Source organism: Struthio camelus, chromosome 10 (genome assembly GCF_040807025.1).
Source record: "Struthio camelus isolate bStrCam1 chromosome 10, bStrCam1.hap1, whole genome shotgun sequence".
In the NCBI taxonomy this organism is placed as follows: domain Eukaryota; kingdom Metazoa; phylum Chordata; class Aves; order Struthioniformes; family Struthionidae; genus Struthio; species Struthio camelus.
Window position 1 is genome coordinate 22694319 of NC_090951.1, and position 25012 is coordinate 22719330.

Below are 25012 nucleotides of genomic sequence, written 5' to 3' on the forward strand. Positions count from 1 at the left end.
TTTTTTTTGTTCTCTGTACAAAATGAGAAATAAACCCAAAAAAACCCAAACATTTGTCACTTGTCATCAGCATTTCTGGTCACGATGTGGGGGGGGGCGGTCATGGAGGGGCGGGGGGGAGGAGGATGGGCGAGGTTATAACTAAATTGTTATTCCTAAGCCAGAGTAAGAAGGGGGCTGCGCTGCGACACACACCGGGGGCGGAGGGCGAGCTATGTACACGGCGGCGGCCGCCGGGGCGGAGGAAGGCGAGGTTGTGCTTTCTTCAAGGCTCGTCGCGCCTCCGCGGGGCAGCGGCGCTGCCGAGCCGCGCCGGGAGGCTCCGGCCCCCGCGGCGGGCGGGCGGGCGGGCGGCAGAGCGGGGCCCGGCGGCGGCGCGGCTCCCGCGGCGGCGGCGCCCCCCGCCCGGCGCCGCCTCCCGCTGCCCGCGGCTCCCGCCCTCGGCCCGGCCGCCCCGCGGCGGAGCAGAGCCCCGCGGCGCCGCCCGCTCCCGGCCCCGGCCCCGCCGTGCCGCCCCTCCGAGCCGGGGAAACCCGCCCACGCCGCCGGGGGAGGCGGCCAGGGGGCAAGGGGGAAAGAGAAAGTGCAAGGAAGAGAGAGAAGGAGAAAGAGAAAAAAAGAAAGAGGAGGAGGAGGAGAGAAAGAGAAAGAAAGGAGCGAGAAAGAGCAAGAAAGAAAGGGAAAAAGAAGAAAAAGAAAGCAAGAGCAAAAGAGAAGCAAAGAAAGACAAAAATGAAAGAATGGAAGAGCAAAAAGAGACGCTGCGAAAGTGAAAGAGCAAAAAGAGCCAAAGAAAACGAAAGAAATGTGAAAGAGTGACAAAGAAAAAGAAAGAAGTGAAAGAAAGCACAAGAAAGCACAAGAAACAGAAAGTGAGCAAGAGAAAACAAAAGCAAGAGAAAGTGAAAGAAAGAGCAAGAGAAAGCAAGCAAGAGAAAGCGAGAGAAAAAGCAAGAAAATACAAGAGAAAGAGGGCAAGAGAGCAAGAGAAAGAGCAAGAGCAAGAGAGCAAGAGAAAGCAAGAGCAAGAGAAAAAGCAAGAAAGCAAACGAAAGTGAAAGAAAGGAAGAGAAAACAAAGGATCAAGCACACAAGACTAGAAAGAAAGAAAGGAGGGAAGGAAGAAGGAAAGAAGGAAAAGATAAAGAGAAAGAAGGAAAGGGAGAAAGAGCAAAGGAAGGAAGGAAGGAAAGGCAGACGACAGCCAGCCCCTGCCAGGAGCAAGAGGGAGCGCGAGGAGGCTGTGCGATGCCCGCAGGGCCGTCAGCGCCTTGCTGGGGGCCGGGGGGGCTCACAGGGAGAGAGGCCGGTGACCCCAGCGCGTTTGGGCTCCGCGCCCCCGCCACTGGGGACCAGCGGCTGGCCAGAGGCCGCGAAGAGCACCGGGGAGGCTGCGGGCGAGCGGGAGGGGCGAGGAACAAAGTATAAAACGGGCTCCAAACCCAGTTCAGCGCCTAGGCTGCGTCCTTGCGAGTTTGCTAGCGAAGGCTTTCAGTTTCCGTGTAAATCCAGGCTCTGCCTCTACCTCCGAAAAGTGGCTTCGGCGCTGCGGTTCCCGACGGCGTCTCTCCTCCTCGGGGCGCTGCGTCGATCTCCCAGGGACGTGGGGAGCAGGGCGGTGGGACGGCATGGCACGGCACGGCATGGTGCGGGACGGGGCCGGGAGGGACCGGGAGCTTCATCACAATATCCGTGGGGCCGATCTGTCGTTGGTGATGGTCCTCCGCAGGCGCACCCCACGCCGGATGGCCACCAGCATGTCTTCGGCCGGGGGGTCCATGGAGGCCGCCGGGGGTGGAGTAGGTGTCTCCTCGCCAGGGCCGGGGCCCGAAAGTGCCGTAGGGAAGGGAAATTGGCCTTCACCCAGGGCATGGGCACTGGCCACCAACTCGCCAATCTTCTCCACCAAGCTGTGCCGGTTGGCTGCCAACTGCTGGTCCTCCTCTTCCTCGGCGGAGAGGTGCTGGCCAGCACCAGGGTACACAGCGATCTCCATGACATTGCTGCCCCAGGCGGTGTTGGGAAGGCTCAGCCGCTTAGGCGAAGCTTTGGCAAAATCCATGGTGTTTGGCGAGCCATCGTCAGCGTAAAACACGCACTCTTCGCTGCCCACTCGCGTGGGGCCGGTGTAGCTGGGGGAGTCGGGCACCGTGGGAGTCTTCACAGGGACAATGGGGGGCCGGATGGGGATGGGGCCTGCGTTGGAGAGAGTGCGGCGGACCGAGGGCTTGGTGGAAGGTGTGCGGCGGATGGTGGCAACCCCCGGTGTGGTGCCAGCTGGCAGGTTGGTGCCCGTAGGCAGCCCGGCAGTGGACGCGGGACGCTTGGTCTGGATCATGCGTCGGTAGTTCTGGGCAATGTTGCTGTTGCGTGGGATGGTGGAGGACTTGTCGAACTCGCTCTGGGGGTCGCACTCCACGTCGCCGTTCACCGAATAGCAGTCGTAGTCAGAGCCTGGGGAAGGTAAGTCCAGTCAGCGCAGCTGAGTGGGGTGGTCACGGCCCACCTGCCACTGCCTAGCCCAACTGCCTCCTTTGCGGCGTGATCACCGTTGCAACATAACCACAACCAAACCCAACGGTCACCACTGCAACATGATCACAATCAGCCCCAACCATTGCCATCGCAGCTCGACCACAAATCCGACCATCACCATCAATGAAATCACAGCTGGCCCCAACTGTCACCATCACATGATCATTACTATCATGTGATCACAACCAAACCCAACCATCACCATCACAACCATCATCATCACCATGAGAACGCAATTACACCCCACCACAACTGTCCCCATGGTTACTTTATCTCCGGCCACCACATCTGTTGCTACTCCAATCCTCTGGTACAAAATCACTGCGCACAAACACATCGCCTCAAACCATCCCCTTCACACAACGCGTGATGCTGTCATAGTTACACACTGCCTGGCATAACGGTAGCCATCAAGGCACACACAGCACAGCCACAGCCACCATATGTAACAGTCATTACTACTACAGCTGCTGAGCTACCGCACCATGGGTGACCCAACCACAACTGGCCCTCCAAATAATTGGGAAACAATCATGGTTCTGCTGCACGTTACATGCCACACTACAACTGCACAACACTGTTGCACACCCAGCTCCCAATATGTGTGATCATTAAATCTGCCCAGTCTTAACACAGGCAGCCCACGCACAGTGCAACCACAGCCCAATGCTGCAACGCTCAGCGTGGTCTCAACCGCCGCACAACACAGCCACGAGACCACAGCTTCTCCACCCCCAGGCAGCTCAGGCCCAGGTTGTTCAGCAGGCAATCCCGATAATCATGCAACGTGCCCAAACCCCTCATCCTACACAACTGAAATAACCTGTTTTGTGCTGCAACCAGGAAAATGTTGGCTCACAGAATTAACAACACGCTCACACCCACTTGGGAAGCAAGAGCGAAGCCAAACAGCCGGGCAGGAACGGGGCCTGGTTGTGTCACTGTGCAGGTGTTGATCACAACCCAGTGGAAACATCCATGGGAGCCAGCAGAGAAGTCAGCACGCCCCTGTTCAAACCTACCTACTGCAAGGGAGGACCAGCCCAACATCATGTTCGCCCAAGGATACCAACAGCACTGAGCAAAACAGCGCCTCCAGCAGCACAGCCTCTCAGAAGGGCTCTTGCCATGCTCTTCCCCTGGCCTTCTGCTGACCCTCCAGGTGAAATACTGGGCTGCCTCCACTCCATGTCCCCCTTCCCACAGGGGATGAGGCAGGCCCGCAGCGCCGCTACCTTGCGAAGGGATGGTGTCCTCAGAGCAGGACGGGGTGGTTGTCTGCGTGCTGTAGCCGCTGGAATACTGCAGCGAGTCCCGGCTGCTCTTCTGGTGCTCCAGACTCAGCCCCCGGGTCAAGACCATGGCCAGGTCGCTGGCAGCAGGGGACACCTCCTCGCCGTGCTATGGGGGGGAGAGGAGCCACCCGTCAGTGCCCCGATGAGCTGGCCATGCTGCCATGGTGGCATTGGCCAGGTCTCAGAGCCACATGGTCCTCCCTGAAGAGCCCTTTGCCTTGGTGCTTGACCCCCCAGGCCCTCAATCCCCAGCAGCTGGTACCTTGGCAGCAATCGTAGCTGGCGACATCCGGGGCCTGGGAGCTTCTTCGACACTGATGCCTGGGTACCCCATGGCAGCCGAGGCCATCTCTGCTTCCCGCAGGTGCTCCACGCGGTCCTTTCGCCTCTGCAGGGTGTTCACCACGGGCTGGTCGTAGGGACTGGCTTTGGACCAATCCTGCAAAAAGCGAGGTGCCGGCGGGTGAAGCCAGGGTGCATCGGGGCAGGGGAAGGATCGGCGGGGTGGGAGAAGCGAGGTGGCCAGGGAGGCAGGGACAGCAGGGAAGGGGTTCACGAGGGGGGTCCCTCTGGGCTCCCCTGGGGCGATCCCTGCTCTGGGGACCCCAGGGAGCGGTGGTGGCCGGGATGCTCTGCCCCACAGGGCTGCGGCATGGGGCGGGGATGCCGGCGCCGCGGGCCAGCCCGCAGAGGGGCACACGCCGAGGGGCGGCAGCGGCCGAGGGGAGCCTGGTACATGTCCCGTGAGGTCCGGGCAGCGCTCCGGGCCACCGGCGGGGGACCCGCGCGAGAGACGTAAGCTGGCAGGATAGAGGGCAGAGTCGGAGAGAACTGGGGAGGGGAAGAGAGGAAGAGGACGACTTTGCTGATGAAGGCTTCACCTTTTCGCCACCTGCCCGTGCCCCTGCGGTAGAGCTAGAACTAACCGAGGTGGGGGAGCTGCATTCGCTAACTGACTGGCAGGTTTCCGAGGCCTCCGAGGATGCCGAGCTGGAGGACTTCTGCCGTGCCCGAAGGCCGAGGAGCGGCAGCGAGTCGCACAAACACAGAGAAGGGAGAGAACAGAGCTGGTTAACAAGCCGGAGGCATGCAGCAGGAGGAGAAGCCGAAACGCGGCGCCAAGCGGCGCCCAGGCACGGCCCGCGCGGTCCATGCGCCGGGTTAGAGGCAGCACGTGCAGGCGGGCACGCACGCAGCAGCACACGCGCGCGTGGGTCCCCCCCACCCCCCCGCCAAGCGCAGCCGAGGGATGCCTGCAGCCGGCCGCGACGCAGCTTCGCCCGCACGGCGGCCCTGGTGCGGGCGGAGGGCAGGGTACGGGCGCGCTGCCTGAACGTGAGCGTGCTCGAGGGCGGGCTGCCTGCATGAGCATCGCTGCGCGCGGGGGACGGCTCCTCCGCAAGGCGCACGGCAGGGGTCCGCGCCAGCGCAAAAGGGCTTTTGTAGGTCCCGTGTTGCAGCTGCGCCGTAAATCCCGGCACGGTGCATGGTGCTAAGGGGATCTGCCTTTGCGTGGTGATTTCCGCAGCAGAAACGCACTCCCACGCATGCTCGCACCCTGCCTCCTGCCCTGCCGCCCACACCCCCTTGCCCACGCATGCCCCCGGCAGGGGGGGTGAGCAGATTTGTCTCCTTTTTGCCCCAGAAACAGGGATGAGGCGGTGCCCAGCAGCGTGGTCTGCAGAGCGCAGGGAGGTGCAGGATGGCTGAAGCCCTCCCAGATGCTCAGCTCCAACCCAGGCCTGCTGACCCTGGCCCTGGCCAATGCCTATAGGGTCCAAAAGGCGTTTCGGAGGGTTGGAGCAGCCCCTCAGCCCGCAGAGTTTTGGGGGCCGCCAGCTGCCCCAGGCACGGTGCTCCCGTGGGTGCTCCCGCCTGCTCTGCGCAGGTGCCGCACCAAGCAGCGCCGCGGCCGCGGCAGCTCGCGGCTCGGCGCACCTAGCGAGTGCGAAGCGGAGCGAGACAGAGCGAGAGGGGCGGTGGGGCATGGCGAGGCCAGTCCTGGCTGCCTCCGCGGCTGCTCAGGGACGGCACCTGCCTCCGGGCTTGCCAAGGAGGGGAAAGCACCCGGGTGCATTGCCCCGAGGTCTTTGCCAGCAGCTAGCTCCAAAGCAGGGTTCACATGCCCACACTTTTGGGCAGCCACTATGTTTAAGGCTTGCTCCTGCACTGCTCCGGTGCCACCGACGAACCCGGGCAGGCACCAGTGCAGGCAGCCAGCGGCCAGGCACGCGGCGCGGCTCAGGCCAGCGCTGACGACCGCTCTCCGCCAGCATCTCGCCCTCCTCGGCATGAGGGATCCGCGTCTCCGGGCGTCGCAGGATCCCAAGGATGCAGGGCCGAGGAGAAAGCCCTGCTGTCCACCCCGGGCTGCCCAAGCACTGCCGGCCTGGCCTGGGAACGGCACAAAGTGGCCTCTGGCTCATTACAGGGCTCAAGGGATTGGGAAATACTCCGTTCCCTGGCTATGGGGTGAGCGGCGACCGCCTTGCCTGGGGGAGCAGCTTTGCTTGAGCACGGTGGGCATCCCACATACGTTTTTCTCCCGTGATGCTGATGCCCACCCTCCGCACCTGGAAACATGCCCGGGGGTGTCAGGGATACACCGCTGGATGGGATCCTCGCATTTCACCTGCTCCTTTTACGGGGGGGGGGGAAACTGAGGCACAGGGCCCCAGGGAGGCTACGCCGGCCTGAGCCTCGCGCCCGCTCCCTCCTCCCTTACCTGGCTGGTGATGTCTGAAGGCATCGGAGAAGGCGGCTTGGAGTAGGTGGCGTCCTGGGAGATGAAGCCCGAATCGTGCGAGGAGACGCTGGACAGACGCGTGCTCGTGTTGACCGGCTGCGCCAGGCTGCGGTAGCGATAGGTGGAACTTGGTGAGCAAGTTTGGGACCCACCGGGCCACGGGATGCCACCCTTGGCACCGCTCACGCTGCTGGGGTGGGGTGGGAGGGTGGCGGGGGGGGGGCGGGAGAGACGATGCACGTTAGCGGGGGGAGAAGGGCAAGGAGGACAAAGGAAGGAAAAGACAGTTTAAGACAAAGGTTGGCTACACGAGTTCATCTGGGAGAGGAGCCGAGCGTCAGTGGGAGGGAGGGACAGAGGGGCGAGGCAGGGGCCGGGTGGCGGGTTCCCCTTGCGGCACGCGTGGCCCCCTGCCCGATGTCCCCGCCGCGGGGGCACGCTGCCCACCCGCAGCCCCCAGCCCCGCTGCCGCGGACCATGTTGGGGAGGGGGTGCTGCCGGCGGGGTGTCCCTGGGTGAGGAAACTGAGGCACGCCGCCCTCGGGACGTCCCTTTCTCTGCCGGAGAGCCCAGCCTCAAAGGACGGCGGCAGGGGACAAGCCGGACACCCTGCCTAGCCAAGGGGACCTGTCTGCCCTGAGCCCCTCCGCGCGGCTCACTTTGGCCCCCCCCCAGCCTGCAGCCAGACCACTGATTTAGAGCATCGTGCTGGCTGCCGATCCTGCCCGCTGGCAGCGCTCAGGCCCTAGGGATGCACTGGCCCTGCTTCTGCCCAAGCAGAGACCAGTTACTTGGTATTACTGGGCACTAGCTGGGCACTTGGAGGCTGAGCATCATCATCTAAGTATCTCCAAAGGGTCATGAGCATCATTAGCCAGCTGGGTTAACGAAGGCCCAGGGGCGGAGGAGGGGATGATTGGCTAAAGGAGCTGAGCCCAGCCCTCGTGGCCTGGCCACTGCTCATGGGGACACCCAGCTGCGTCCCCAGCCTCACGTACGAGCAGCCCGTCACGCGCTGGGGGACGGGCACGTCCGCTCCCGAGGCCCCAGGTGCGCGCGCACCCCGACCTACCTGCACATGCTCGACTTGCGGGAGCTGGAGCTGCTGGGAGAGGACGGCGGGGTCTGGTAGGACCAGCTGTAGTCAGAGCCCTTCAGGTCCTTGATCACCTGCAGAAGAAAGGACCGGGTTTAAGCCCAGCAAGAAGCCTTCACCCTCCCCCGCTCGCAGGGCCAGCGGCGTCCCCGGGGCTCACCTGCTCGCTGGCGGGGGGCAGCTTGTGGGGCTCAGCCGTCAGCACCACCAGGTCGTCGATGATGCCTTGCAGGTGCGTGATCTCTCCCAGCATGGTGATCTCCCCGTTCTGGAGGCAGCAGGAGGTGTCAGCACCCTGCCCTCGGGTGGCAAACGCCTTCCGGCTCCGCTCCGCTCGCCTTGGAAAACCCTCAGCCCCAGCGCCCCACAGCCGGTAGGACACCCCGGTAGCGCCCCACGCTCCCCACTCCGAGGGCACAGATGGGATCTCCATGCCTTTGGGTGTATTTTTGGGGGTCCCCTGCAACTCCCAGAGCTCAACTGAGTCAGACCAGCATAGAGACGAGCTGGGGCCGTCCTTGTGTCCTTGGCCAGGCTCGGAGACCGGGGCCGAGGCTGCACAGTCGGGACGTGTCCCCATCCGGAAAGCCCCGGCCGCGGTGCCCCAGCCCTGGCACTTACCACCACAGGCTGCAGGAAGGTGATGAAGGTGCAGAAGCGGCCCCGCTCCTCAATGAGGGCCTTGCGCACCGCCTGCTTCTCCGTCTCCTCCAGCAGCAGGTACATGTCGTTGACGTCCTGCAGCGCGTTGTCCAGCTGGGGCTGAAGGTCCCCCTTCCCTGAGAGCAGAGAGAGGCGCAGAGCCATCAGCGCCGGGGTGCCGTGGCCCCCGCGACTGGCTCCGGGCTGAGCTCTGCCTGCTGGGCGCCCTGGGAAAGGCATGGTCACCCCGGGGTCTGGCTCGTACCCCGGCCGGGCCGGGCAGAAAAGCAGTGCCCAGGTCTGGCTGGCACAGCACCATGTCCCCGCAGCCTGGGGCTGTTCCCCGAGGGGCAGAGCGGTGGGTTCGCCCTGCGCCCGGTTCCCCAGGAGGGTTTTGGAGCACCAGGACCCGGAGGCGTCGAGCGATTCCCGCACGAGCCGCTCACCCTGTGGCAGCCGCCCCGGCGGCATCTTCTCCCTCCCCGTCCCCGTCCTGCCCCGGCGTTCGGACCAAGGGATTGGAGCCCTTCCCGAGTGCCACCGCAGCCGGAGAGGGATGTAGCCCGCTCCGACAGAGAGAGCCACAAGCTAAGCAGGACGAGGAGCCACCGGCGAGCGGCACGAGAGCGCGCCGGGGAGGAAGAGCGGCAGAGGGCCGGCGGGAGGCTTCACGCAGACAGACAGACATACAGACGGGTGGGTGGATGGGATCAGGGGGCGCAGCCCCCGGGAAGCAGCCCGGCCGGAGTCCCCGCGTGCGGGGAGGGGACGGGCCACCCCGCGGGCACCCAGCCGCCCGTGCCCGCCGCTGCCCGGCCCCGGGGCGAAGCTGGGGACTTCGCTCAGCCCAAAGGGGAGACACAGATGAAGGAAGCAGAGAGGGGGCAAAGGCGGGGTGGGGGGGGCGCATGGCCGGGAGCGAGCCGGCGAGCGAGCCGGGGAGGGCACCAGCGGTTGACTTACCCAGTAGCTCTACAGGAAGGATGTGGAAGGGAGGAAGGAGAGAAAGAGAGAAAGAGACAGAGAGAGAAAGAACGTGTGAAAGACAGGCGGACGTCCCGGCGCCTCTCCTCCGCCTCCCCGGTGCCCCTCACCCCGACCCTGGCCACGCTGGCGGGCGCCGCTGCGCGGCCGGCGGCTCGCGGTGCCCTTCGCGCGGGTGCAGCAGCAGCCCGGGCACCCCTCGGCACGGCCCCGCGCGCCAGCCCGCTTCCGTGCCCGCGGCCCCCTTCCCAAATCCCGGGCCGTGGTGGGGGACGTGCCGGCCCACGAGCGCCCCGTCCTCGGGCCCGGGACCCCGCCAGGACGCGGGGCCAGGCTGCTGCGAGGGGGGACGGGACCGTGCCCCGGGGCTGTGCAGCGCGGTAGCCTCTTTACCTTTGCGGGCCTTTTTCTGGAGCTTGAGGGTGTCGGAGGATTTCTTCTTGATCTCGTGGCGGGCTCGCTTGTACTCTGGGGGCACAGAAGCGGAGTGAGAGCGCTTAGCCCCAGGCCCCGGCCCTATCTCCTGACCGTCGCCTCGCCGTGCGCCCTCCAGCCTCCACCACTACCTTTTGCATGGTCCTTGTCCAGCTGGTTGGCAGTTTTCTTCCAGTCCTCGATCCTGTCCTGCAAAGGGTTTATGAGGCTCTCCATGAGGGCGCTGGAGCAGGGAGAGAAAAAGCGAGCACGTGTGAGTGAGCAGCTCAAGCACCAAGCCCTCAGCCGGTCGCTTAGCCGGTTTCCTCCTTCAGAGAGTGAGAGCTGAGCCCGGCCAACTCGTGTCACTGGTGCCTGGCGGCCTTACTTGGTGAACTGCCTGAGCTTGGCCTCGATGCTGCGGTGCCTCATGCACATGCGGGTCAGCGCTGAGCCGATGTCCCTCGTGGCCCCTGGAAGGCAAAGCGAAACGCCGCTGAGCGCGAGGAGGCAGCACTGCGGGATGCACCAGCGCCGGCCCCGGCACCGGCCAGGCTGGCGATGGGGAGAGCCCGCGCTGGAGCGCCCCGGGCTCCTGGGGTGGTTTGGGTCAAGGGCGGCTTGCGTGCGCCCTTGATAAATCCACTAAGGAAATCAATCAATATCCACTGATAAATAAAGCCATAAATACCACTTCTCGTTGCTCTGTCAAGCTCGGCAAAGCCAAATCCCAGCGGCACGCTGCCGGCTGGGGGGATCCTGCTCCGCAAACCTGCTCCTGGGGGCGCTGAGGACTGACCACTTCCTTGCCACAATGCCCAGCTCTGCGCGTGGCGGCGGCGGCTCGCCTGCGCAATGGGGACCGGTGGTCCAGCCGGGGAGCCTGCCCCACTCTGGGCAGACCCCGCTGTCCCGGCCTTCTGCCTCGCAAATACGTTTGGGCCCCGCAAAAGAACAAAACCTGCCTCCCCTATTTCACCTCAAATCCCTTTGCCAGCCGCCCTCCACCCCGCTCTCTGCCCCAGGACGGCGCCTGCCCTGCTCCGACTCTGCTGTGGCTCCGGCTCCGCGGGAAGCCAGGCTGCCACCGACGAGCAGCCCCAGCACAGGCTGCAAAGCCACATGGCACCGACGCTGGCTGGGGACGCCTCCGTGCCTCGGTTTCCCAGGTGGGGAAGAGGATGCACGCCGCCTTGCCGCGGGGTGGTTCGACAATGCTGGAGGAGTCTGAGCCGCAGGATCTGCGACCCCCAGCCTCTCTGCCCTGTGAAGGCACTGGCAGCACGGAGGTCCTGTGCACGGGACGCTGAGGATGTGCTTTCCCCCCAAATCCGATCCCCCCTTAAGCTCCTGGGCGCCTTTCGGAGGATGTACGGGTCCATTGGCTCTCCCACGCCTTTGCCTGGCAGCTGGGGGTGTCCCGGAGAAGGAAGCGGTGAGATAAACCGGCCGGCCCTGAGCTCCAGGCCGTCCCTCCCCAAGGCCAGGCTGAGTCCTTCCCCTCCAGGCTCAATCATGAGCTTACAGAAAGGGCGGCAGAGCTCCCCTGGGGCAAAACATCCCACCAGCACCGGCGACTGGTGCAGGGACGTTTCCCAGCGATCAAAAGCAGGAGCGCCCCCTTGCCAGTGAAACAGCTGCTAACTCTGAAGCCTAAGGATGGCCACACAGTGGCAGTGCTGCGGACAGAGGTGCTGCCAGCACATGCCGGCAGAGGAAGCAAGGTGACAACCACAGACTCCCAGGGTGCAGGCAAGGGACTCATATTCTGCCCTTCTCTCCCCAAAAAGTTTCGAGAGACACCGCTCAGCCATCCTGTGACTCCCCGGGGCTGTGGACAGGTTTTCCTGGAGCACCGAAGGAAGGCGATGCAGCCACGATGAGAGCCGGACCCCCGTCGCTGCTCGCCAGTGTGCTTCCCGGCCCCGGCCCAGTGAGCCGACCCGCTGCCCTGGACACGCTCCTGGCCCCACTGGCGCCCTGCGGAAGAGGGGCTGCGAACCTCGGCCCTTCCTCCTGGTGCCACGGCAGTCCCTGCTCCCTTGCTTGGGGAATTCTCCTAATCTGACTCCTAATGCTCTTATTCCGGATCCTCCTGCTCCTAATCCGATTCCCTGCCCTGTGCTCACACATGGAGGCGGTCAAGCAGTTATCGAGCACACATCGGAAAACACCCTGGAGCAGAAAGATGGTGGGGAGGGAGCGAGGGTCAGGCCTGCAAGCCAGGGCTGGGCGGGATGCAGCCCACCAAGCCATTACCCTGCGACGACCCCCCCCCCCCCTTATCAGGGTGTGAGGCTGCCCGGCCACCAGTTGTTATCACCCCAGCGCCAGCAAGCCACGGGTGAGCCTTGCTCCCTGCCTCAGTTTTCCTACGCCAACAGCACAGCTCCATCTCCCAGGAAAAGGGCAGAAAACCCATGGCTGGAAGGAAAACTTTGGACGATGCACAAAACCCCAGGGACTGTGATTCAGAGCTGCAGGATGGCACTGAGATGTTGCAGCCTGGTTTTACTGGGAGGGCAGGGGGGTGGTCTGGAGCCTGCAGGGATAAAATCACTGCCCTGCACAGGGCTCCCTTGGTGTTTCCGCCCGGCATGCTGGGAGCACCGTCCGACCAGGGGCTCCCACGGGTGTGGGGGAGGACCAGCACCTTGGCTCTCCAAACAAGTCCAAGTTGTCCTGGCGAAAGCCCATGCCCACAGCCAGCTTCAGCAAGTTCTCCGTCTGCCACTGGCCTCCCTGCCCTGCTGCTTCCTTTCCAGCCTGGGGAAAAGCATCTGCTTTCACATCACAGTACTGCAGAGGTAGTGCCATGAAACCCAGCCGGCTCAGCTGTCAGGGTGGCCCGCTGGCTGGGGGAGCTGGGCATCCTCCTGCTACGTCTGAAGATGCTACATCCGAAGCCTCTTGCCTTACTTCGGCACTCTGTGCCAAAAATCTCAAGCAAAGGCATCCGGCACCCTGGACCATCAAACCGAAGGTACAGACAGCCCCTGTAGGAGACATCTGGGGAGCTGGGGCCATGCACTTTGAGATGTGGAGACATCTGAGGAGGCAAAGCCGGGAGGACTCCAGGCCTGGCAGGGAAGCCGGGGAAGCTGAGAGGCCCCTTAAGAAGCTGGGAACTGGAGTAATGCAGCGTTGTCTCATGTCCTGAGCTGGCTTCAGAGCATTAAGTGCTGATCCTTCTGCGATGGGAAGGGCTGGCACTGCCCTGGGGGCTGCCCGGCTGCTGGCTCCCGCGGGAAACTCACCCTCCGTCCCGATGGCGCCGCTGCCGTTTGGCTTCCCTTCAGGGTGCTGGATTCGCATCGCTCCCCAGGAACAGAAAAGTCAGGCTGGAAGAGCCTGCCTGTGGGCATCCTCCTGCAAGCACCGAAGGAAGACCAGGAGCCTCCAGTCGCGGGGTCAGAGGAGCAAGGCTCGGCTGCCGGGCGCAGAGCTGGAGATTCCCACTTGCAAAGGCGGAGGGTGCCCACGGCCAGGGCTCAGCCTAGGGACCGTGATGGTGGCCCTGGGACGTAAGTCTGGCTCCTCCTGGGCCAGATCAGCTTGCGAGGGACCATTTCCCCCGCAAAAGGGCTCCGACGTGCTGCTCGGGGGGGGGAAATCCTTGGAAAGGGCTGAACAAATGGCCTGGGGTGCTGCCTTCCCCATCGTCCTGGTACTGCGCGCGGCAGCGCTATCGTCTCCAGTGCAGCCCACCTGCCAAAGCTGGCCACCGTCTGGGCCCCTGGGTGTCCCCTGGCCCGCATCCCATCACTCCAGGCGCCCACCCACATCCTTAAGGCCCCTTCCCAGCCCACGCCGCTCCCGGAGGTTCGGCGTCTCTGGGTGCAAGGTGGGATGGGGATGCTGTTTCTGCCTTTCCGGCTAATTGCCAAGGTAACCGGCTGAGCAAAATATTGCATCCTCCTCCTGCTTCCTCTGCCCAGCTCTAGAGCTGTGCCAGGCAGGGGAAAAAAAAAAATCCCTGCTGTGCCTTGCTCTGCATCTCCATCCTTCCCAGCCAGACGGACCCCGGGCTGCACAGCTCCCTGCGCCCCAAGCAGCCTTGCACGGGCCGCGTCTCTGCTCCACGAACAGCCAGGCATCCTCCCCCCCTCCCCCTGGGGCTGCTGCCCCCCTGCATTTCTCCTCCCAGCCTTCTCTTTGGGCACCAGATGTTGCCCGCTGCCTGGTCCGGAGGATGTGGGGATGGGGTGAAGGACGTGCTGGCAGCCGTGGCACCCAGCCAGGCACCCGAGGCAGCGGAGGGGAGCTAGGGGAGCCTTAATCCTCGTGGTGCAGTAGGCTAGTGTGTTTGGAGACAAATCTGATCCCTGCTCAAGCTGCCTCCTCCTCCTCCTCCCCGCACAGCTCCAGATGGCCTGCATGCCACGAGTCTGCAAAACAGGCCGGGACCATCTGCTTGGCAGAAGCCGAGCGGTAGGAAGCGGGCGCCTGGCTGCCAGGGTGGGAGCGGGCACCCCAGCGAGGCTGCCGAGGCCTGCTGTGACAAGCAGGGCAGAGGTGGGTCCGGCCCCACAAAACGCCCCCGCAGCAGCAGCCATGGTCCTACAAGGGCACAAAGTTACCCCAGAAAGACTGCCATGCCGGGGCCGATGGCAGCACGGGAGCGTTACAGACAATGGGGGGCCAGACCCACAATCTCAGCTTTTCACTCTGCCTCTCACAGCTGGGGCTGAGGGACAGATCACCCTCACAGTAGACCTCAGGGTGGGCCCCTGTCCCCAAATCCTCCCTCTGCAGCTCCATGACCACCTAATTGCCTAACTGCCTCCCCAGGAGTGGCCAGGAGCCAGCCGGTACCTCCCAAAGTGAGAGCAGGGAGCAGCCCGCCCCGGGTCTGAGAGCTCGGCCTCGGTGTGACCGTCTCTGGCAGGAAAGCGGAGGCAGGAATTTGGGGGGAGCCACGGCCCAGGTTGCCGAGAAGGTGGCTCTGGTGGCCAGGCCACGAGACCTGTGCTGCCCTGGCATTTTTCCTTAGCCCCGCAGAGAAGCATCTGTATCCCAGGAGCCGTGGCCTTGCCGCAGCCAGGAAAGGAACCGAACTGAGGGAAAAAACACGCGGCAGGACCTGGCTGCTGAAGCGCTGCGCGGCGGGATGCTCAGCCCCGCCTGCACCGGCCACCAGTACTCCTGCTTGGGCCACGCTCTTGCCTCAAATCCCGCTCGGCTGGGAAAAACATGGCACCGCTGCTTCCCTGCTTGGAGGAACCAGCTCCGTGCACCGGAGCGAACGGCGTTGAGAGCCCATCAACGCTCAGCAGGTCGGCAAATTGCCACACGGGGTTCGTGGGGTGCCCTCGGCTTGGCTCCTCCGGCCAGCTGCGGACACTTCATGGTACCCCCACTACTGGCCTCCGTGGCTCCCACACCGGCCCTATCGCAGGCGAAGCCCCAGTCGCGCCGCTGTCTCCAAAGCGGGTTCGCTGGCCAAGCGGCAGCCAGCGGAGCAAATCCCGACAGCTCTGCGCAGGCAGGAGCAACCGAGCGGGCGAGGAGGGCCGAGGAGCTACGGGAGGAAAGCTCAGCCTGACACCTGCCCAGGCCAAATTGCCAAGGATGCAATTTGTCAGGACACGCTGGGGACTTGGAAAGGAAAAGCAGGGTCGCTTCCAGGGCCACCCCATCCTTATGCCTGCTCGGGGCAAGAAGATGAGCAGAAAGAGGTGCAGCAGCCAACGGTGGCCCGCGGCAGGCTCGTGTCACCTCAAAGCTCCTGCCCACCACCCAACCTGGCCCCAGGTGGCTAAGCCGGGGGGGAAGAGCCCTGGGGCAGCGAGAACCAGCACCCACACAGGTGTCCCAGATGGTGCGCCCGGTGCCCAGGGGTGCCCTCCCCAATTTCCCCCCGTCCCCACTCCCCAGCCTCAGCTGCAGCTGACCTCTTTTCCCAACCACAATCCTGCTTTGCTCGCTCCCTGAGTTCCCGCACGCCAATCTCCTGTAATCATGCTGCACATCTGCATATGGCTTCCCTTAATGCCTGCAGAGCTCGCAAGGGGATGCTCCACCTCGGGGGGGGGTGGTGCATGGTGGGCACAGAGGCAAACGCAAGTTCAGCCCTGTTTGCGTCTCCAGCGCTAACGCCAAAATTGCTAAAGCAACTTGTGTTGGGAGGGAGCGGGGGGAGCCCAGCCCCGGTTCCTGGGCAAGCTGAGGCCACAGAGTGCCTCGAGGGGCAAAGCCAGGATGGGGACCCAGACGCCCTGCCTGGGGCACCCAGCCCGCGCCCAACACGCAGGGACGCGGTTCCTCACTGTGAAACCGTGAGCTCACCTTGCTGAGCCGCTTGGGCGCTCGTGACTACGGCAAAGCTGCGGCACGAGATGCACCAGCCCTGATGCCCCTTGGCCACGGCAGGGGACAGCCCCGCGCAGGAGACACTCGCGACCCACGCGATAGGCGATGAGACCAGCAAGCCTGTGGCCTGTGGGGGTTTCCGTCTGGGACCTACCTCGGGTGTTGGTGGCCATGTCGGCCACTTTCTGGAAGGCATCCAGGAAGGCGACTGCAGCCAGCACCGTAGTCCTGGGGCGGGAAGAGAGGGACAGAGCTCAGCTGGCCACAGAGCAGGCACATGGGCAGTCTGAAAATGAGCAGGGTTTGGGCCCCCCCCCAGGTCTGGGCCATGCCCGTGGAAAGGGGGAACCCTGGGGGGACACAAGACAAGGCGAGACCAGAGACCCAGCGGGGAGGTAGGTGCAGCAGGGTGCCCGGAGGAGCACCCGAGTGGCCACCATGGAGGGGCAGGGCACCGATGGGCTGTGCGAGCCCAGCCAGATCATGGCTCTGCCTCAGTTTCCCCTCCTAGAGCAAACACCGAGGCAGGGGCCGCATCCAGGCAGGCTCCCCCGGCTCAGCGCCGTCCTCATTAGGAGATGAAGGTGGATCGAGGCTGCTCAGGGACGCCCCGCAGCCCAGCGAGGCCAGGGATCACCCTCCTTGCATGGGCTTTGGGCCACTCACCTGAGCTGAGAATGCAGCTTGGTTGCCTTGGAGTTGAAATCTTCCCAGATCGGGTAGGAGCTCTGCAAGGAGGGAAGGCAAGCGTGAGGCAGAGAGGAGCCGCCGGCTCGGAGTCGCTCGCCCCAGGCACCCGCGCCCCGGGCAAACCCCCCCGCCTTGGGGCACACGGGGCTACCAGCTATGGCTGGACGGTAGCCAGAGGTGGCCGCAGCCACCAGGGATGGTCCAGGTCCCCACCTCCAGGCCATACAATGGTATACGCCAGCAGGCCCTCAGAAGCCAGCTCAGCTCGTTAGCCCAGCAGTAAACGAGCCCGCTGCCCCTCCAAGGGATCACTGCCGGAGGAGCGAGCCGAATCGGCTCCGCAAAGGGCCCGCAGGCTCCCACGGGGGCGACGGGGGCGAAGAGGGCGCTTGAGCGGCTGGCGGGACCATCGCCCCTCCGACCCCTTGCAAGGCCTACTGGGACGAGGACAGCTAGGTCACCGCTGTGGCCACGGGCAGATATACGCGGGCACATGTGGATTCTCTGATGGCTAATAAAGGCTGCGCTCCTCCCTTCTTGCTTTTCTCTGCTGGGTTTTTCCCGGGCTCCAGCCCAGCTCGAGGGACTTTGCCCCAACACAGCGGATGGTTCACCCTGACGGCCCTCATCTGAGCGCAGGCTACCTGTGGCACTGCAATGGGCTGCCAAAAACCACAGGGGCAGGCATGGTTGGCGGGGGCTATCCCTATCAAATTAAGGTGAAAGCAAAGATGCTCCCTCCACCACCCCATTTCCATGCTGCCAGGTGACAGGATGCAGCAAAGGCGGGCATGCCCATTCCAGCGAGGGACAAGTGCTCACACAGGCAGCGCCCCGAAACCTACGGGGAAAATCAAACTGACGGCACCTGCTGCTGGCCTGCAGGTAGGGAAACCGAGGCAGGAGGCACGAGGTGGCTTACAGCCATCAGCACAGGGACGGGGCTGGAAGGAGAAGGCTGGGCCCTGGGAACCTAATTCCTGCTGCTGGGGTCCGATGGCAAAATCCAGGTAAGAAAACCCAGAAAAGGTGAATAAAAAAAAGGCCACTCGTGAGCAAACCCATTCGATTTGCTCAGGCCATCCTGGCGCAAAGGGCACAGTGCCTCTGCCCGGCGAGCGGGGCCCCCAGCATCCCGACGTGCCTGAGAACCCCCCGAGCCCTCCATCCCACATGCCCAGTGCCCTGCACCCCATGCCGGCAGCGGCCAAAGCCTTTGGGGGCCTTCAAGAAACACCCAAAGGCCAAGTGGGGCTGGAGAGGAGGTCGGGGGGTCTCCCAAGCCCTGAACGGACTGGTTGTGGGGTCAGAAATGCCACTCGTGCTGCCCCGCAGAGGCCAGCCCTTGCTGCCAGGTGAACAGGGGACCGGGACGGGCAGCGGGTGCTGGAGAGGCCATCCTGATGCTCTGTGCAAGGCCATCCCGGCAAGACCATCTGGGTGCCATCACGACATTGCTGTCCTGGCAAGGCCATCCTGCTGCCATCCCAGGAAGGCCAGTCCCAATGAGGCTAATCCCAGTGCCTCCTCCGGCGAGGCCGGTCCCGGTGCCATCTTGGCGAGGCCATCCCAGTGCTGTCCAGTGCTGCCATCTCAGCAAGGCCATTCCCAGTGAGGCCACCCAGTGCTGTTCCAGCAAGGCCATCCCTGTGAGGCCATCTGGTGCTATCTTGACAAGGCTGATCCTGGTACCGTCCTGGCGAGGCCATTTTGGTGCTGGCTAGCATCCTGGTGCCGTCCTGATGCTGCCGTCCCGGCAAGGCCGCGCTGGCGCCATCCTGGCGAGGCTATCGCAGCAAGGCTGTGCTGGTGTTGTCCCACTTAGGTGGAAACATGTGCAATGAGCTCCAAGGGCAGGGGGTGGATCTGCTCTGAGAGCTGGAGCAGCTCCAGCTTTTGCAGGGGCTGGGAGGTTGCTCCCCTTGTGTTGCCTGCGTGGTCCCCAAACCCCGAGGACGATGGCCTGTGGCTGTGCTGCCTGCCCCGAGCCCTCCAACCCGCCTTGAACAGGCCTCCAGGGCTGGTGTGGTACCTGGGTAGCCGGGACCCCAAGCTGCAGTAGGGCTGGGGGCCCACAAACCCCCCAGGCTGTCTGCCAGCCCGACCAAGCACCCAAGCTCCTGCAGAAGGCTGGCTTTCAGGGACGCTGCTGGGTGCACCGGGGACTTTGGGGGCCTCTCGAGGTCACCCTGCACCAGCCTGATTTTGCTGTTTTTTTTTTTTTTTGAGACCGGCCTTGCAAAAGCCCCGATTTCACCGTGTGGGGGGCGCTCAGCCCTGCTGGGGCAGCCTGAGCACTGCACGGCGCTGCCGGCGGCTCTCTCAGCAGCCCGGATACAACGCATGCCCTTTAAGCCAAAAAACAGGTCAATAAAGGAGGGCTTTGAGGCTGCCGCTTTGCATGTGATGTCCGGCCACTTGTGGCAGCAGCCTGACACACGGCTGTGAGTCACAGGGGGATACGGGGACTGCTGTTGCTGGAGGGCAGGGGCACCATCCCTGGGGCACCCATAGATGCCCTGGCCCTTCCTAAAGTGTCCCGGGAAGGGAGAGCGGAGGCGTCCTCTAAACGAGCAGGAAACAGGATGCCAGGCAGTGATGGCCTCCAGGCCACCCTCCCACCCATGCCACCTCCCGTGCCAGCCCTGCGTTTCGGTCCTTGCGTGCCAATCCGGGACGCCGGATGCCGCGGCGGGGCGGCCGGGGTGGTACCACCCGCTCCGGCAAACCCATCGGGACGTGCCGGTGTCTCCCGCTCCCCCCCGCAGCAGAGCCCCCGGGACAAATTCCTCTGCAGCAATGGGCGCCGCCGTGATGCTCAGCAGGAGGAGGACCAACGGCACAAGGACACGCCAAGGTCGCCCGGGGCCGCCGAGCAGATAGGAAGAGAGGCAACGGGAATGAAGCGGGCTCCGGCTCGACTCCTCCCGAGGGGAGGCCGTGGGGTGCCGAAAAAGCCACCTACCATCCCCTGGCCAGCACTGAAAAGCAGTGCTTTTCGGCCCGGGGCCACGCTCGGTGCAGAACTTGCTGCGGCCGACGGGGTTAGCACGGACCGGCAGCGCTGGCAAAGGGGCTCGGCCCCGCGCGGGAACCTCTGCCGGAGTGGCAGTTCCCGCGGCACGGGGGGCCGGCGGCTGCCCTGCGCGGCCCGCGAGACGCTGGCCCGCTGCCTCCGTGCTTCGCAGCGTTCGATGCCTTAATCTCTTTGCAGCAGGTTATTATTTCTCCCCATCCCCCCGACTACGATTTAGCCGCAAACAAAAAGCTGAGAGACGCCACAAGAACGTCCCTTCTCGGGAGAAAGGGCATCCCCGAGCTGGGGCCGGGCTCGCTGGCCACCCCGGAGCGGCTCCAAAGCAGCACCGGGTGGCTGGAGCCTTCGGCCTCACACGAACCTCGGCGGAGCGGGGAGCTCGGGGAGCGAGCATCCCCGCGCGCCAGCACCCAGGGGCTGTGCTGGGCAGCGCAGCCCCCCGCTTCGCCTCGCGGGGCACCCCTCCACCTCGGCGATGCGCCAAAGAGCAGCGCCGCAGGGTGCTTCCCGTTAGCCCGGCACGCCGTTAGCCCTAATTATGCTGCCTGGCCCATAAACAGGAAGCGCCCGCAAAGCTTCCACCGCCTAGCTCAGCGCGCCAGCACCCCTTCCTCCCGGGGCTGGCTCCCCGAGGACTGCCCTGCTCGTGACACATCAAGGCTGCCCCCCCCCGCGCCGCCCCGCTCCTGCCCCAGCCCATCCGGCCGCACCGGGAACCCCCCGGGGCCAGCGGCCGAGGGCAGCTGCGGGGGGGCCGCGCCGGCCGGGGGGCCGGGGCTGGGGCCGGGGACGTCCTACCTTTGGGACGTCTGCGACACGGACGTCCGCCCCCGCCTGCGGATCCGGCACCGGCAGGGCGAGCGCGATCGCCCGGCAGCTCGCCGCCGCTTTCCGTCGGGGCAGCGCGGTGCGAACCCGGCACAAACCCCCACTGCCAGGGTTAAGAAATAAAAATCAATAGGGATCTGCCCCGCTCCCCACTGCGAAGGCTTGAGGCCAGACCGCGGAGCCGGTGCTGCTCCGAGAAGGCTGGGGCCGCGCAGGATGGGAGCAGAGCGTAAGTTGTAACATGATTTACAGCACCTTTTTTTGTTTTTTTTTTTTTTTTGTTTTCCACACCAACAAGCAACGTGAAGATGAAGCCAGCCCGGCTTCCCGCCGTTGCTGAAGGAGTGAGCGGAGGCAGGGCCTGCCGGGGTGGGTCTCCGCCGTGCCCGCGCGGGAGGATGCCCGCTAGCTCCCTCGCTGCAAGGGTGAGGGTCTCCATCAATGCGGGGAGGGGGACAGGATTCTGGTTGAGTCCTCATCCCCCTGTCCCAAAAATGTCCTGCCGGGGCTGGACTCCCTGGCCGCATTGGCACCAGCTGGGCCGGTTCGACCCTGCCGCAGCCTGTGCCCCTGTCGCAGTGAACACATGGGGAAACCGAGGCACGGGGTGTCCCACCGCCCTGGAGGGTGGCACCTGGGTACCAGCTCCGGGCGGATGCTGGCCGGGCCTCCGTCAGCACCCGCTTGCGCCTCCTCCAGCTCTGCGGAGCCGGTGTGGGGGAGGCAGCGGAGACCCCACACCAACTCGGGTCCCGCTCTCTCCCCTCACCCGAGCATCCTCAGCGCCGCCACACTCGGGGCCGTTTCGAGGGCACGGGGCACGGGGCTCGGGGCGGTTGTGGGTGCCCGGCTGAGGTGCCAGCGGGCCCCCGCACGGTTCTGGCATCCCTCGGCTTCGCGGGTCTTCACCGAGCAGCTCTGCCGTTTCCAGCCGGCAGCCCATCACTGCTGACCGCCATGGCGCGTGACGAGCGCCCCCGCTTCCTTGCTCCCGTTCCCCCCGCCTCGCCCCCGGCCGAGCTCTCCAAAACCAGCCGGGGCCCTGGACCTGGCTGCTCCCCTCGGCACACGGGAATCTTGCAGGCCGCTGCAAAGACCGGCTCAGCTTTCCCAACCTTCCCCTCCTCCCCTCCATCATCTGGGAACCGGCTCCAGGGCCCAGAGTCACCTGGGGACTTTGCACCCCACACACGGAGGGGGGGTGTGCGTGTGCCACCCTGGGGTGCAGCGGCAGCACCCCGGCACCCTGCCCCGCCAGCCCCGGCCTTCCCGGCACGCTGCCGCCCTGCGGCCGCTGGCGCCCCGGGGCCAGGCTGCTGGGAAAAGCTTGGATTTTCACGCTCGAGGGCTTTTTTCCCACCGCCCCCCTGCCCAGCCCCTCGCTGGAGCCCAGGTCCAGCATCGTGAGCCTGGCGGAGACACCGGCCGCCTCCGAAGGGGTTAATCTCTTTCTCAGCGAGGCTTTTATTTTTTTTCCTCCCCCCTCCCCTGCTTTGGCAATGACAGCATTGTCTGGACTCAGGCTGCAGCAAGAAGCTAGAGGAAGAGGAGGAGGAGGAGGAGGAGGAAGAGAGCTTCGCCTCCTGAAGCGAATGTGGCTAAAAGAAGGCAAGCCCAGAGGCAGGAAACGCTGCACCCCAAAACCCTCCACACCGAACGATTCCTGTCCTCACCCCCTCCGCAAGGAAAAACGCCCCCAGCCCTTCATTTCGCCTCCTGCCTCTGCTTGGGTTCAAACCAAACCAAAACAACAACAAGAAAAATCCCCGTTTTCAAAGGCAGCCCCATCCTGCCCCCCGGGGAGGGTGGCGGCGATCGCCCGCTGCCCCGGCTGGGGAAAGGGGCACCGAGGCACAGAACCGGCCGAGGAGCCGGGAGCCCTTTTTGTTTGCTTGGCGCAAAGCCGAGCGAGTCGCTCGGGAGCGGAGGGTGGCAGGGGGCAACGCGATGCCGGGAGGGGCCGCGACGCTCGCGGTACCCAACGCCGGCCGCGACAGCCAGCTGCGATGCCCGACGTGGGGCTGATAACCACCACGGGACCCCGACGACGGGGCTGATGCGGGGCTCCCATACCCCAACGCGGGGTCCCGATACCGCCACGCGGGGCTCCGAAACCCGGTGCGGGCCCCCGACGTGGGGCTGACGCGAGGTCTGACACTTGACGTGGGGCTCCGACACCTGATGTGGGAGCCAGACACCTATGGCAGGGCTCCAGCCCCCGGCGCGGGGTTCAGCAGCGGGACCCCGATACCCGCCGCGGGGCTGCTGCGGGGCCCCGGTACCGGTGCGGGCTGGCAGCTGCCCGCCCGCATCCCCCGGTGCCGCTACCCACCGCCGCCCGCTCTGCTGCCGGGGCGCCGGCAGCTGCTGGGGAGCGCTGTCACGACGAATTTGGGGCGGGGGGGAGAGTCCTACCTTCATGTCGTTGATGATGGCTTGGAAGAGGCCGCCGAGGGCTCCGCACTCCTTCTCCGCCGTCTCCATCGCGGCGCGGCGGCGGGCGCTGCGGCAGCCCGGGGCGGGCGGCGCCGCCGGGGGAGGCCGCGGCGGCGGGCCAGGCTCAGCGGCGGCGGGGGGCGGGCGGCGCCCGGGCGGCGGCGGCGGCGGCGGGGCGGCAGCGGCGAGGCGGCGGCGGGGCCGGGCGGGGCGCGGGCGGGGCGGCGCGGTGCATCGCCCCCGGGCGCCCGCAGGGCTCAGCGGGCCCGCGGCCCCGGGCCGCCCCCCTGGCGGCGGCGGAGCGGGCGCGGCGGGGCGCGGAGCGGAGCGGCGCGGAGCGGAGTGGCGCGGAGCGCGGCGCCCGGGGCGGTGGCGCGGGGCGGAGCGGGGCGGGCTCTGCGCGGCACATGCGCCGCCCGCCCGGGGCCGGGGGCTGCGCTGGCGGGGGGGCGGCCCCGGTGATGCTCGGGGGCTGCCCGGGGAGCAGCGCCAGGAGCCGCGGGAGGGGGGCCGCGGGCAGCGGGGCAGCCCCGGGAGGTGCTCGGGGATGCCGGGTGTGGGGGGCAGCCTGGGAGCCCTGGGGGAGTTCCGGCAGGGCATGCTGGATCGGCGGTGGGGGCAGCACCGGTAGCCCTAGGGGATGCTCGGGAAACGTCACTGGGACCCCTGAGGCATGCTTGGGGACCCTAGAGCTGGGGGGAAGCCCCAGTGGTCCCGGGGGATGCTCAGGAGGGAGCCCCGGCAGCCCGAGGGTTTGCATGGGGGGCAGCGGGGGAGCCCCAGGGGCTGCTCAGGGCATGGGGGGCAACTGCCACAGGAGCCCCAGGGGTGTTTGGGGGTGCTGGGCCCGGGGACAGTGCCGAAGGGGCCTGCCTCCAGCCCAGGGCTCTGTTTAGCCTCTCTCCAAGGGCTGTTGGCTCCCAGCTGCCTTCCTTACCTGGGATGGCTCATGCCTAGGCGTACTGCAAGGAATCACCTTGGTGTGGGTTTATTTTTAACACCCTGCAGGGAGATTGTAAGGCAGCTCTGAAATGTTTGCGAGCACTTGATTCCAGGACAACCTAAAACCCGTGGGAAATTCACACCCTCCCTGTGGACAAGCCCTTCCCCAAATTGTCCTCCCACCTGCAGGGATGCTGGAGAGCTGGAGACGCAGCAGGGCTGTGCAGAGCCAAATCCAACAGGCGCTGGTGGCAAATGCCCCTCTGCTCCCTGGAGCTGAGCCCCAGCCCCTGTCCCAGCCAGTGCAGGGTGTGGGATATGCAGGTGTTGAGGAGCACCTAGCACCCTTTCTTTTAGCACCAGCCTCTCTGCAAGCCCCATATCCACCCTCCAAGCCTGCCTGGTCAGGATTTGGGGGGCTGGGTTGAGCCCTGATAAACCGAGTTGTGCCTCAAGGTGAAGCGTTACTGTGCAGGCTTGAGGGGGCCGGCGGAGGGGTGTGAACAGCCAGGCATGCCCGGGAGGAAGGCTAACAGCACCCAGGGGAGCAGGGACCAACTCAGGGCACACACCACCCACGGGAGCCTCCGTGATGGCCGCAAAACACCACGGCTCTCCAAATAGCATAATGCTGGCAAGCCTGGGGCTGCCGCGCTGAGGAAGGGGGGGTCTCACTCCAGTCCCCCACAGCAACGCTCTCCTTCCAGCCACCTTTGGCAGTGAGCAAGGTGCTCCGGAGGCGACCCATGCCCAGCAGCCAGGCCACCACGCTGCCGGAGCAGGCAATGGGCCCTGCGCCCGGCTGCAGAGCTGCATCTGTAGGGATGCTCACTGGGAAGCGTGGGCACCCTGGGACCTGCTCGGCCTCGGCTGGGACGGTGGGGAGAGAGTGGGGCTGGGGACCCCTTTTCCTCGATTCTCTCCCAGCTTTGGGATGCATCCATTGCCCTCACCGATGCCCGGCTGGCGAGACGTGGCTGGCGAGACGTGGCTGCCTCTGCTTTCCGGGGGGAGGACGGACCGCAGCGGTCTTCTTCCCAGCTGCTGTCCACAGT

At 65.3% G+C, this 25012-nt stretch overlaps 1 protein-coding gene across 10 annotated transcripts; it reads right to left on the bottom strand.

Moving 5' to 3' along the window:
* Positions 1–459: 459 nt before the first annotated feature.
* On the bottom strand, positions 460–23121 carry MTSS2 (MTSS I-BAR domain containing 2). 10 transcript variants are annotated; one of them, XM_068955846.1, is made up of 15 exons: positions 22995–23121; positions 16691–16752; positions 16179–16252; positions 10101–10185; positions 9865–9956; positions 9692–9766; positions 9278–9286; positions 8294–8451; positions 7833–7940; positions 7649–7746; positions 6556–6682; positions 4757–4831; positions 4093–4269; positions 3771–3936; positions 460–2454 (listed from the first exon to the last, which is right to left on the bottom strand). In XM_068955846.1, exons 1-15 carry the CDS (start codon positions 23061–23063, stop codon positions 1682–1684), a joined length of 2148 nt encoding a protein of 715 aa, XP_068811947.1. In that variant the 5' UTR covers positions 23064–23121; the 3' UTR covers positions 460–1681. The 10 variants fall into 10 exon arrangements, with proteins under 10 accessions (XP_068811947.1, XP_068811943.1, XP_068811942.1 ...); XM_068955842.1 differs by having other exon boundaries at positions 6556–6763; XM_068955841.1 differs by having other exon boundaries at positions 6556–6766.
* Positions 23122–25012: the final 1891 nt, after the last annotated feature.

Coding starts and splice junctions, on each gene's coding strand:
- MTSS2 (XM_068955841.1), bottom strand. CDS start 23,063: ATGGAGACGGCGGAGAAGGAGTGCGGAGCCCTCGGCGGCCTCTTCCAA. Junction 9,957..10,100: donor AAGCTCAGGCAGTTCACCAA/GTAAGGCCGCCA, acceptor TCCCTGCTCCAG/CGCCCTCATGGAGAGCCTCA. Junction 6,767..7,648: donor CGCAAGTCGAGCATGTGCAG/GTAGGTCGGGGT, acceptor ACCCCACCCCAG/CAGCGTGAGCGGTGCCAAGG.